The sequence below is a fragment of the Bufo gargarizans genome, chromosome 6 (assembly GCF_014858855.1).
Source record: "Bufo gargarizans isolate SCDJY-AF-19 chromosome 6, ASM1485885v1, whole genome shotgun sequence".
NCBI classification, from domain to species: Eukaryota; Metazoa; Chordata; class Amphibia; order Anura; family Bufonidae; genus Bufo; species Bufo gargarizans.
In genome coordinates this window covers 314,259,012-314,271,583 of record NC_058085.1, presented here as the reverse complement: position 1 = coordinate 314,271,583, position 12,572 = coordinate 314,259,012, and the positions used below count along the sequence as shown (strand labels likewise).

General features: G+C 41.4%; 1 protein-coding gene across 4 annotated transcripts in view; it reads right to left on the bottom strand.

Annotated features, from left to right (window-relative positions):
• The window catches only part of LOC122940789 (solute carrier family 22 member 15-like), a 281,156-nt gene that overhangs the window by 139,956 nt on the left and 128,628 nt on the right, over positions 1-12,572 (bottom strand). For all 4 annotated transcript variants that reach the window (XM_044297545.1, XM_044297546.1, XM_044297544.1 and 1 more), the window contains one exon: positions 6,293-6,401. In XM_044297545.1, coding sequence (XP_044153480.1) covers positions 6,293-6,401 — 109 coding nt within the window. The remainder of the gene's footprint in view (positions 1-6,292; positions 6,402-12,572) is intronic.

The window sequence follows — 12,572 nt, the reverse complement described above, 5'->3', positions numbered from 1 at the left end:
CCCAAACATTTTTTTTTTATCAAAGACATGTAGAACAATAAATTTGGCGAAAAATTTATATATGGATGTCGTTTTTTTTGCAAAATTTTACAGCTGAAAGTGAAAAATGTCATTTTTTTGCAAAAAAATCGTTACATTTTGATTAATAACAAAAAAAGTAAAAATGTCAGCAGCAATAAAATACCACCAAATGAAAGCTCTATTAGTGAGAAGAAAAGGAGGTAAAATTCATTTGGGTGGTAAGTTGCATGACCGAGCGATAAACGGTGAAAGGAGTGTAGTGCCGAAGTGTAAAAAGTGCTCTGGTCATGAAGGGGGTTTCAGCTAGCGGGGCTGAAGTGGTTAAACACACCCACCGTGTAATCATCCGTTATCGTGCCAGCAGTGAAAAATTCCTGTTTACACGTACAAAATCATTAACGTCCAACGCCCAAATAAATCAATGGAACCAACGAGAAATCTACCGATTGTTGGTTGTTGCTCTATCGTTCATTGCTTTTACACTGCTTGATAATTGGGCAGTTTCACTCGAATTAACGATAATTTACGCGAAAATTGGCTTGTGTGAAGGTACATTTACTCATCCTAATGTTTTACTCAAGGAGAAACGTTGAGATAGCGAACTGCCAATTAAAATAAATGTAAAAAGCCGAAAAGGTCATAGAGGATGTAATCAGGCCTGTGGATCACTAATATTCCCCGCCAATTAAACAACACGCTCCATCCTTCACAAGAGAATGAGCAAACCATAAAGGGTAATTTGTCTGCATAAAATTATCTACATCAGAATGCCTGATTAAGGGAAGAATTGTTGCAAATTAGCGTTTCTACGACTTCCTAATCGCTCCAACATAAATTACAAAGACATACAGCATTTCTCCGAGTAGCATATTGTGTCGGAGCAATGAATCTGAAAATTGCTGACTCTCCACTAGCAAGGTGCTCATGGATAACGCCCCATTCCGATGTTAATTGTGATTCAAGTCAATAACGGTTTATGCCAAATCCGAAGACCTTATGACTGGCACTGTGTCTGCACTCAATGCTCCATTATGCACGGGATGGAGCGCCACAAACAGAAATTCTTTGCTTTATTATTTATTAGCTTTTTTTTTTTTTTTACAATATTCTTTTATGTTATGTTTTATTGTCAGTAAATAATAAGTTTGGGAATAAACTGATGCAAAAGGCGCAGGAAAAAAAGAGAAACGCTGTGATAAGTAATTTACTGAAGAGGGAGAAACGAAAGATTTACAACGGAGACATGTCAAAAACACATAAGAGCATTCCATCAGCATTCCGTCTTACAGATGGAAAAACTGGAAATGGATGTTTTTAGTGAAGATCTGATGCAAAGTGCTACTAAAAACCTTCACAGAGGGTTCTAGATTTCACTTCACACATTTAATAAGGTAAGGTGAGGACGGCGAGGTAAAGGCGCTCATGAATAAAGCATTCAAAAGGCTCTACCTGCAGTTCTGCCCCAGGACTGTACTAAGAATACTTTGATTTTTTTCCTTTGGTAGCTGTCATAAACATCAAACCTTATGCCCTCTGCACACATCTGAACAAATAGCGTACAATGTGTTCGTTCGCAAAGTCATTCCCAGTACTGCTGAGCATCCAGGCATCCTGTCCCACCGTATACACCTCAACAATCAAATAAGACCATGAGAGATTTTTGATTTTTAAAATAGACATGCCAATGTTAGGGTATGGTCTGAGATGAGGAAAATCGGATTATGCTTTATTCAGAAACAGTGCCACTCTATAAAGCTGCGTCTGGTATTGCAGCTCAGCCCCATTTACCCGAATGGAGCTAAACTGTAATATTAGAGCCTATAGATTACAATGGCCCTGTGGTTGGAAACATTTTATACAAGCCCCTTTAACTCCTTCCTGATGCAGCCATGTTCAGTTATTGCTTTTTTAGTTTTTATTCCATGCCTTGCCGAAGCGATATATATATTTTTTTCCTTTAGGATAGCCATATGAGGGCTTGATTTTTTTTTTGTCGGACAGTTGGCACTTTCTAACGACACCATTTGATATTGCATATGATGTAACGAGAAGCTGTATAAAAAAATAAAATAAAAAAAAGTGCACAATTTCGCCAACGTTTTATTGGTTTGGTTTTTACGTGTTCTTTATGCACCTGGTGATCTCTATGATTCTGACTGGTTGTCTTCATTTTCTGGGTCATTATGATTACAGAGAGACCACATTTATATGGTTTTATTGTGTTTTAATACTGAGAAAAACAAAAAACAAACAAAAAAAAACATACATACATACATATATACAGGTCCTTCTCAAAAAATTAGCATATTGTGATAAAGTTCATTATTTTATGTAATGTACTGATAAACATTAGACTTTCATATATTGTAGATTCATTACACACCAACTGAAGTAGTTCAAGCCTTTTATTGTTTTAATATTGATGATTTTGGCATACAGCTCTTGAAAACCCAAAATTCCTATCTCAAAAAATTAGTATATCATGAAAAGGTTCTCTAAACGAGCTATTAACCTAATCATCTGAATCAACTAATTAACTCTAAACACCTGCAAAAGATTCCTGAGGCTTTTAAAAACTCCCAGCCTGGTTCATTACTCAAAACCGCAATCATGGGTAAGACTGCCGACCTGACTGCTGTCCAGAAGGCCATCATTGACACCCTCAAGCAAGAGGGTAAGACACAGAAAGAAATTTCTGAACGAATAGGCTGTTCCCAGAGTGCTGTATCAAGGCACCTCAGTGGGAAGTCTGTGGGAAGGAAAAAGTGTGGCAGAAAACGCTGCACAACGAGAAGAGGTGACCGGACCCTGAGGAAGATTGTGGAGGAGGACCGATTCCAGACCTTGGGGGACCTGCGGAAGCAGTGGACTGAGTCTGGAGTAGAAATATCCAGAGCCACCGTGTACAGGCGTGTGCAGGAAATGGGCTACAGGTGCCGCATTCCCCAGGTCAAGCCACTTTTGAACCAGAAACAGCGGCAGAAGCGCCTGACCTGGGCTACAGAGAAGCAGCACTGGACTGTTGCTCAGTGGTCCAAAGTACTTTTTTCGGATGAAAGCAAGGTGCCAGAGTCTGGAGGAAGACTGGGGAGAGGGAAATGCCAAAATGCCTGAAGTCCAGTGTCAAGTACCCACAGTCAGTGATGGTCTGGGGTGCCATGTCAGCTGCTGGTGTTGGTCCACTGTGTTTTATCAAGGGCAGGGTCAATGCAGCTAGCTATCAGGAGATTTTGGAGCACTTCATGCTTCCATCTGCTGAAAAGCTTTATGGAGATGAAGATTTCATTTTTCAGCCTGACCTGGCACCTGCTCACAGTGCCAAAACCACTGGTAAATGGTTTACTGACCATGGTATTACTGTGCTCAATTGGCCTGCCAACTCTCCTGACCTGTACCCCATAGAGAATCTGTGGGATATTGGGAAGAGAAAGTTGAGAGACACAAGACCCAACACTCTGGATGAGCTTAAGGCCGCTATCGAAGCCTCCTGGGCCTCCATAACACCTCAGCAGTGCCACAGGCTGATTGCCTCCATGCCACGCCGCATTGAAGCAGTCATTTCTGCAAAAGGATTCCCGACCAAGTATTGAGTGCATAACTGAACATAATTATTTGAAGGTTGACTTTTTTTGTATTAAAAACACTTTTATTTTATTGGTCGGATGAAATATGCTAATTTTTTTAGATAGGAAATTTGGGTTTTCATGAGCTGTATGCCAAAATCATCAATATTAAAACAATAAAAGGCTTGAACTACTTCAGTTGTGTGTAATGAATCTAAAATATATGAAAGTCTAATGTTTATCAGTACATTACACAAAATAATTAACTTTATCACAATATGCTAATTTTTTTAGAAGGACCTGTATATATATACATACATTTTTTTTTTTTTTTTTTACACACAGGTGAAACTCGAAAAATTAGAATATCGTGCAAAGTTAATTTATTTCAGTAATGCAACTTAAAAAAACTAACATATGAGATAGACTCATTACATGTAAAGCGAGATATTTCAAGCCTTTATTTGCTATAATTTGGATGATTATGGCTTACAGCTTATGAAACCCCAAAGTCACAATTTTGAGGTCCCCTTTGCTCAGGGGGTATGGATTAATTAGCTGACTGGAGTGCGACACTTTGAGCCTGGAATATTGAACCTTTTCACGAAATTCTAATTTTAAGCTGCATTAATACAATTCCTTTTAATTTGTATTACTGAAATAAATTGACTTTTGCACGATATTCTAAATTTTGGAGTTTCACCTGTATATATATATGTGTGTATATATATATCTCAAAGAAAAATGGCGGCACTGGCAACTGTGAGAAAAATCGGGTGCACGTTCCAAGGGAATAGACTTCTTACCCCAGTGAATAATCCAGAAAATGAGCGGCACTCCGGTAGGTTAAGAACAAATGATTCCTTTAATCACCCATGCGGTGCAACGTTTCGGCTCAGAACTAGAGCCGCTTGAAAAAGGCTCTAGTTCTGAGCCGAAACGTTGCACCGCATGGGTGATTAAAGGAATCATTTGTTTTTAACCTACCGGAGTGCCGCTCATTTTCTGGATTATATATATAAAAATTCGCTGACCTCCATAACTTTTTTATACTTACAGTATGTCTATGGAGTTGTCTCATTGCTCATTTCTTTTGCGGGGCGATCTGTATTTTTTTGTGATATGCTTTTGGAGTGGGTAAGCCTTTTGATCACTTTTTATGAAGCAATGAAAAAATGGTGAATCGGCCCTTTCCCCACCCCCATTATGGCATTCACCCTATGGGAAAAATATGTTTACATTTTAATAGTATGGGTGTTGTGGGACAGTAGTGCAAATGAACTCTATTTTCATTGTTATTTTTATTATGAGGAAAGGGGATGGTTTGATATATATTGTGTTTTCAATATTTTTTACAAGCCTTTCTTTTTACACATATTTCTTTAGGGGACTTTAACAAGCAACTTTTAGATTGCTTGTCCCTTAGGCTGCACTGAATTATCATTGCATTGCCTATGGGAGTTGTGCTACCTGCAGGCCTCCATAGGAACTACTGCTGTAGTAGCCTCAGATCTCTCACAATGGCAGAAACATGGCGGCTATGAAGCTCACACTGCTCTGGAGCAGGCGCCATCTTGAAAGACCTGACATTCACTATACCTGTGGCGGATGTTGGGTAGGGGTTATGCCAAAAAAATGTTAAACTCGTTTTCACTCACTTATCTGGTGGACTTTCTTCTCTATCTGTGGGCGGGCAGCAGCCGGTCAACTGAGAAAATCTAGCACCTGCATCACCCAGGAGTGTAAAGCAATCAGTTCTTGTTAATTACTTCCTTCTGCGCATTAAAAACAGTCCACACATATGGCCACAGAGAGACATACTGTACGGTATGTGATGCCACCACCATTTCATCCTCCATTTATTCTAATTCTAAGACGTAGGGATGGGTGAATGAAAGGTGCCTCCTAATATTATACCCCTAGCTTTAGCTGCCAAAGCAGAACCTGTAACCCTGAGAAAAAACTTTTTTTTCACCCATATCCCAATTAGCTCAAGTGCACCAGGAGTAACATTTTTGCAGAAACCTGTGTGGGCCTGGCCCAAACCTGATAGCAAGAAGTGGGTTCCTCCTGTAGAAGGGGGTTCAAGTAATCAGGGAATTACATTTTATTAGCTTGTCTAGTATTACACAGCATCCTCTGAACTGAATGGGCATCCATTCACTTCAAAGGAAGCAATTGGTTCATCAAAACCAGTCTTGGACATGGTGCTGAGAGACATGGGAGTTTTAAGAGAAAATATATATGCCAGGTGGTAATAGTCATGGTAAAGTATCTGCAGATGTCAACCTCTGGGGAGCTACATGTTAGCGGCTACATGTGTCTCCTGAGACAATCGCTGGCTTCAGATAATGGAGAGGAGCACTTTCTACTAGGTCAGCATGGTCAATAAACTTGTGGTATGACCCACTTAACCTTGAGGAACGCCAATTGAACCATGCTTCACTGTAATAATGGAGTTCAAGTGTGGTTTATACATAGCATCTCCAATGAAACGCATCACCAACCATGCCAAACACCAGTCACCGAATACATGGCAAGCCTTGGCTGATTTTTGAATTGCAGCCATGCAAATGAAAAATGTAAAATTATTGGAAAACACTTTTCCCTTTAATGAAGGGTGAACAAGGGTCAAAAGTGCACATGTAATAGAAAATAATGCTAAATATTTTCAAGCATCACTAAGAAAAGGGTCAAACGCCATTTACCTGACTACCGTAGGATAAAGCTCAGAAGTGTAAATGTACACCACATTGAATGCAGCGCTGACGGACAACTTTCCGAGTAAGGCAAGGACTGCTGGACTCAAATACAAACCTACAGGTAAAGAAAGAAAGAAAAGTAATTGTGTTATTCATACTGCTAAAAAAAAAACAAAAAAAAACATAAGGGCTCATTCACACGAACGTGTGCTGCCCGTTGCCATATTGCGGACCGCATACACGGGCACCGTTCCGTGTGCATTCTGCATTACGGATGTGGACCCATTCACTTCAATGGGTCTGCAAATCCGGAGATGCGAAACGGAAGCATGGAACGGAACACTACGGAGTGCTTTCTGGGGTTCTATTCTGTGCTTCCGCACCGCAAAAAGATAAAACTTGCTCTATCTTTTTGCGTAACGGAAGGATCTGCGATCCCCCACGGACGGACCGCACGGGCTTCACACGGTTGTGAGAACAAGCCTGAAAATGCATTGCTACACACAAAGGGAGAATTTATCAAGAGAGGAAATGTGAAGTCTGTGTTGCTGTACTTTACCACATTCATCAAATGTTGCCTGTTGTTAAATTTGTCTCATTCTTAAACCGAACGCTTTTGTCTAGAAAAGCTACTCCAGAGATGATTTGTTCAGAGAATGGTTGGCAGTACCTTCCTATAGGCCAGTGATTGGAAACAAGCATTCTTACCAATGTTTGTTCCCGATAATCCACCTGGGCCTGTTTTGCTCCAAAATGTTGCAGCAAAATAGTGGTGCATAGTAGGCCAACCAATAGGTGGTGTCAAGTTATGTAAAGTGTCCAACCTCTAGCAAGGTGCACTAAAAGGGGATGTCCGGGCTACAGATAATGATGATCTATCCTCAGGATAGTTCATCAATCACAATTCGGTGGAGATCCGACATCTGGAACCCGCACCAATCGGCAGTTTTGCGCAGCCAGGGCGCCAAAAACTATACAGTGTATGGAGGAGGAAGCAGAAGGCTCCATACACTGTGTAGTTTCTAATACTGCTCCCACTTACGTGAACAGGAGCTCAGCTACAGTACCCCTGTACGACCACTAGACAGTGTACAGCGCCGTCTGCTTCCAGCTATGTACACTGCATAGTTTTTGGCGCCACGGCTGCCCAAAACAGTTGCGAGTGCTGGACCCCCACCAATCTGATGTATATAGGATAGGACACCAATATCTGTAACCAGAACAACCTCTGTAAGAAGAGTTCATCACAAAGTCACTACTGCAACAACGTATTACATTTCGTCTTGACCATGTCTTATGTATGGAGATTAAATAGTGCTCCCTCTCATCCACATATAGTCCTGGGAAAGCACATTACGGCCACATGCACATGACAGCCGCGTGACTGCCGATTTTTTTATGGCCGTCGCACGGACGTTTTCAGAACCACTGCAGTCTATGGGGCTTTTCACGTAGGTCATTTTTTTTTTATTTTTTTTTTAACGGACAGTGAATAGTGGCCATCAAAAATAGGACATGTCCCATTTTTGGCCGTTTTCACAGCCATGAAAATCGGATGCAAAACAACCATTAAAACGGACAGACGCCCAGAAAATGGATGCATAAATGGTTGAAAAATGACCATGAAAAACTGACAGTGTGTCCATTTTTAACAGACTTTTTTTTTTCATGTCGTCTGCAAGTTGCACCATCTTATAATCGCAAGGTCAAGAGACTGCCCGAAAAGCCAATTAAAGGAGCCAAATTAAGGTACTATCTTATTTCCTTCTCCGCTCCATAGCAACAGTAAGCCCTAGACTCTAGCCAGTCACCACTAACAAAGAATTATTTGTGTGCACGTATCATAATTGTAAAACAGCTTGAAGCAATTTTTGACTGAACCTTGAATGTGCAAAATCATAAATATCAAGGCAGACATTCCTGAGAAAACGAAAATGAGAAGAACACAAGACAGCAGCTAGGAACAAGTCTTCAATGTGTCAGCTTTCCACATCCGAGAAGATCGCCACAGCTCAGGTTCAATGATCTTTAATAAGTGAAAAGGTTCCTTTTTCTTTTAACTTTGCTGTATTGAATAATGCATTGCCTTTGAAACGGCTTTCATTACTTTTGTGGGAGAACAAGACTCCTGTCTGTCTTAATGACTTCTCAGTCTCTTATCAGGTAAACCTTAAGGGGTCTTATTTGATCCAATATGTTCAATTCTTGATGCTTAAAAACAGAACAATAACAACATCAAACCGCTTCAAAACTTCTCCGTAGTTAATCATTAAAAAGACCCGACACAGAAATGGCTATGACACATCAGCCGTGCCATAATTGCAAAAGCGGGGGTAAAACTAAAACTAAAAGAAAAGTACAAAATCAGCTTAATCATATTGGCACATACTGGCTATTACTTTATATAAGTGAATGATATGCTAATATTTAGATGGTGTCCACAGGTCCTGTATGGCACCTACAGTATATAAGAAAAGACTAGAAGAACAAAACAATTGTTCTAGGACGTCACCATATGCTGTAGAACAGCGTTCCTCAACTTCAGTCATGATTTGAGAATATCCCACAGAATTAATACATGTGGAAAGTCCTGATGCATTACTGTATCACCTCAATACTAAGAAAATCCTGAAAACATGACCGGCAGGTGGGCCCTGAGGATTGGAGTAAAAAAAACTGCTGCTGACAATTCTCAATCCTAGTTTTATCTACAAAAGACTTGGTTCCAAAAACATATCAACTGGGCCTAATACAAAAAAACAAAAAAACTTAAACTTCACAAACCGAGAAACTGAAGACCATTACTTTTTCTCTACTATACCTTATACACTCACCTAAAGAATTATTAGGAACACCATACTAATACGGTGTTGGACCCCCTTTTGCCTTTAGAACTGCCTTAATTATACGTGGCATTGATTCAACAAGGTGCTGATAGCATTCTTTAGAAATGTTGGCCCATATTGATAGGATAGCATCTTGCAGTTGATGGAGATTTGAGGGATGCAAATCCAGGGCACGAAGCTCCCGTTCCACCACATCCCAAAGATGCTCTATTGGGTTGAGATCTGGTGACTGTGGGGGCCATTTTAGTACAGTGAACTCATTGTCATGTTCAAGAAACCAATTTGAAATGATTCGAGCTTTGTGACATGGTGCATTATCCTGCTGGAAGTAGCCATCAGAGGATGGGTACATGGAGGTCATGAAGGGATGGACATGGTCAGAAACAATGCTCAGGTTGCCCGTGGCATTTAAACGATGGCCAATTGGCCTAAAGTGTGCCCAGAAAACATCCCCCACACCATTACACCACCAGCCTGCACAGTGGTAACAAGGCATGATGGTTCTCATTCTGTTTACGCCACATTTGGAGTGTACCATTTGAATGTCTCAACATAAATCGAGACTCATCAGACCAGGCAACATTTTTCCAGTCTTCAACAGTCCAATTTTGGTGAGCTCGTGCAAATTGTAGCCTCTTTTTCCTATTTGTAGTGGAGATGAGTGGTACCCGGTGGGGTCTTCTGCTGTTGTAGCCCACCTTTCTTTCCCATTCTGACATTCAGTTTGGAGTTCAGGAGATTGTCTTGACCAGGACCACAACCCTATATGCATTGAAGCAACTGCCATGTGATTGGTTGACTAGATAATCGCATTAATGAGAAATAGAACAGGTGTTCCTAATAATTATTTAGGTGAGTGTAGTTGGCACTACTCTTTTGTTCAGAAACTTAAATCAGCAAATCTAGATATGTTCCCCATACTGCCAAATGACAGTGTACATCATAACCCCAAAAATGCTGTCTCAGTCCAGTCATGCCACTCTTCTAAGCCTATGCTTGCCATTGACTATGGTGGTCTCATAACTGCTGTTCAAACACTAAGAATATGTCCATGGCAAATGTCCTTACAAGAAAATCCAAGGCAGACGCTGACATTTTTGCCGTGATTTAGCAGTGGATGACCTGCATGAGGCTTAGTCCAACTGTCAATCAATGGAGCTAATCTGCGCAAAATCTGTGAGATGATCATTAGGCTGAAGTCGATTCGTTCAAATACCTACATTTTAATGCTGTATCTGTACAGCATTAAAATGTATTGGCTCCGTGGAGCCAAATTTCATTCCGCCCGAAGTCGCGCAAGACTTTGGTTAATTTCTACTGCATGCATATCTGCGTATTGAAATAAGCAATCCGAATGGAATCTCGGTACAAACGCCCAGTTCGGATAGCTAAGTGTTTTTCAATACGCAGATAGGCATACAGTAGGAATTAACCGAAGTCTTGCACGACTTTGGGCGGAACGAACTTTGGCTTCCATGGAACCAATACATTTTAATGCTATACAGATACAGCATTACAATGTAAGTATTTGAACTAATCAATTTCGGATCTGACCAGTCCACCTCTAGCCGCTGCATCCAGGCAGGATGGGGTCAGGACAGGCCAATTTTAGAGACCGGAGAGGTCCCACCTACAGTATCAGACATTTATGTCATATCCTGTGGATACATGCTTCAAACAGTCCTACGATGCCAACATAAGATCACGGCGATGTATAAGAACAGAGAACATGAAAGCCTTCAGCAACTACTAGAGTGTTTAGTACAAGCACAACTTTAAGGTTAATCTGTTACCCCGATTTTAGACTATTCTCTAGAGTAATACATGTGTAGTACCACAGATGAGGAGCCCAGATCACTATTTTTTTTTTTTTCCTACTGCCCCCTATTCACCTTCTGTCAGCACTCAAAGCTGCACTGAAATACATTGTCAGGACTGCTGTGCTGTTCTAACATAATGGAGAGGACTCATGTGCGCATGCACAGCAGTCCTGACAATGTGTTCCAACACACCGACAGGAGGCAGTAGAAAAAAAAAAATATAATAAACTCCATATCTGCAGTAGTACGCATGTATAAATGGAGATAACAGCCCAAAAAGCGGCGTGACAGCTTCCCTTTAAAAGTGGAATGCATGTGGGTGAAGCAATAGCAAAGAGGTGGGCTGCACTGCTGCGAGCTGCCCCCAGAGCAGCAGTTTGAAAACATTTCGGAGAGTGGAGCTTAAAAGAGAAAACAGGGGGTTAATGAAACGACTGTCGCAGTGGAAGGTTGTCAGACTTGTACAGGCAGCCATACATCATAGAACAGATAATCTGTACCATAATACAGCCTTGTGCTGTAGCTACTGATGCGGGACTAGGTGACAATGTATGAGAACGAGTGAAAAACTGGTAACGGGACAGAAAATAAAGGGTCATTGTAAATTGCACATACTCAAAATGAGCTAAAGTCAGTGGCGAGGATCTGTGCCGGCGCTTGTTCACGCCTCACTGACTCATAGGCTCGTGCTATCTATAGATTCGAATGTGTTTATTCACACATCCTTGCTTTTCCTCAGTAGAAAAACATCAGCATGCACTACTCTGGTCCGTGTTGCAGACCAAACACGCCCGCTGAATTTTATGGGTTCAGACATAATCAGTGACAAAACACAGATGACACCGCGCTGTCAGTGGTGACCATTGGCAGGAGATGCTCTGGGATTTCCATCTTCTGCCTAGAAATGCGCATGGAGGGCCGTGCTTCAATGACATTGCCAACGGATGATACACTGACGGCATCAATGGCATAAACGTGTGAATAAGCCCTTAGGCCCAATTCTTTTTAATCTCTTTATTAATGTCCCCCTGGAAAGGACCGAATGTAAAGTGTCAGTTTAGCCTGATTGTCAAATATTCCTGAAAGACCTAGTTAAAGGGGTTGTCTCATCTCAGACAATGGGGGCATATGGCTAGGATATGCCCCCCATTGTCTGAGATATCGTGAATGGAGCCCCAAATGTGGTGGAGGGCACACTGCGCATGCACAACCGCCCTCCATTCATTTCTAGGGAGCTGCCAAAAATTGCCGAGCGCTGGCTCGGCTATTTCCGTCGGGCCCATAGAAGTGAATGGGAGCGGTGGCCGCGCATGCGCAGTGCGCTCTTATTCGCTTCTATGGGGAGAGAGCTTGGTGGTGGCCGGACCGAAGTCCTCCAGCCACCACTTTGCAGGACTCTGTTCTTGATATAGGTGCCGGTCCCAGCAGTGGGACCCGCACCTATAAGACAATGGGAACATATCCTAGCAATATGCCCCCATTGTCTGAGGTGAGACAACCCCTTTAAGGTGGCAGAATGGGCAAGATCTTGGCGGAGGAATTTTTATGTTGAGATAAATATAAAGTAACCTAGGCCACGTGAATCATATTACTGCATAGACATGAAATAGAATAAAACTG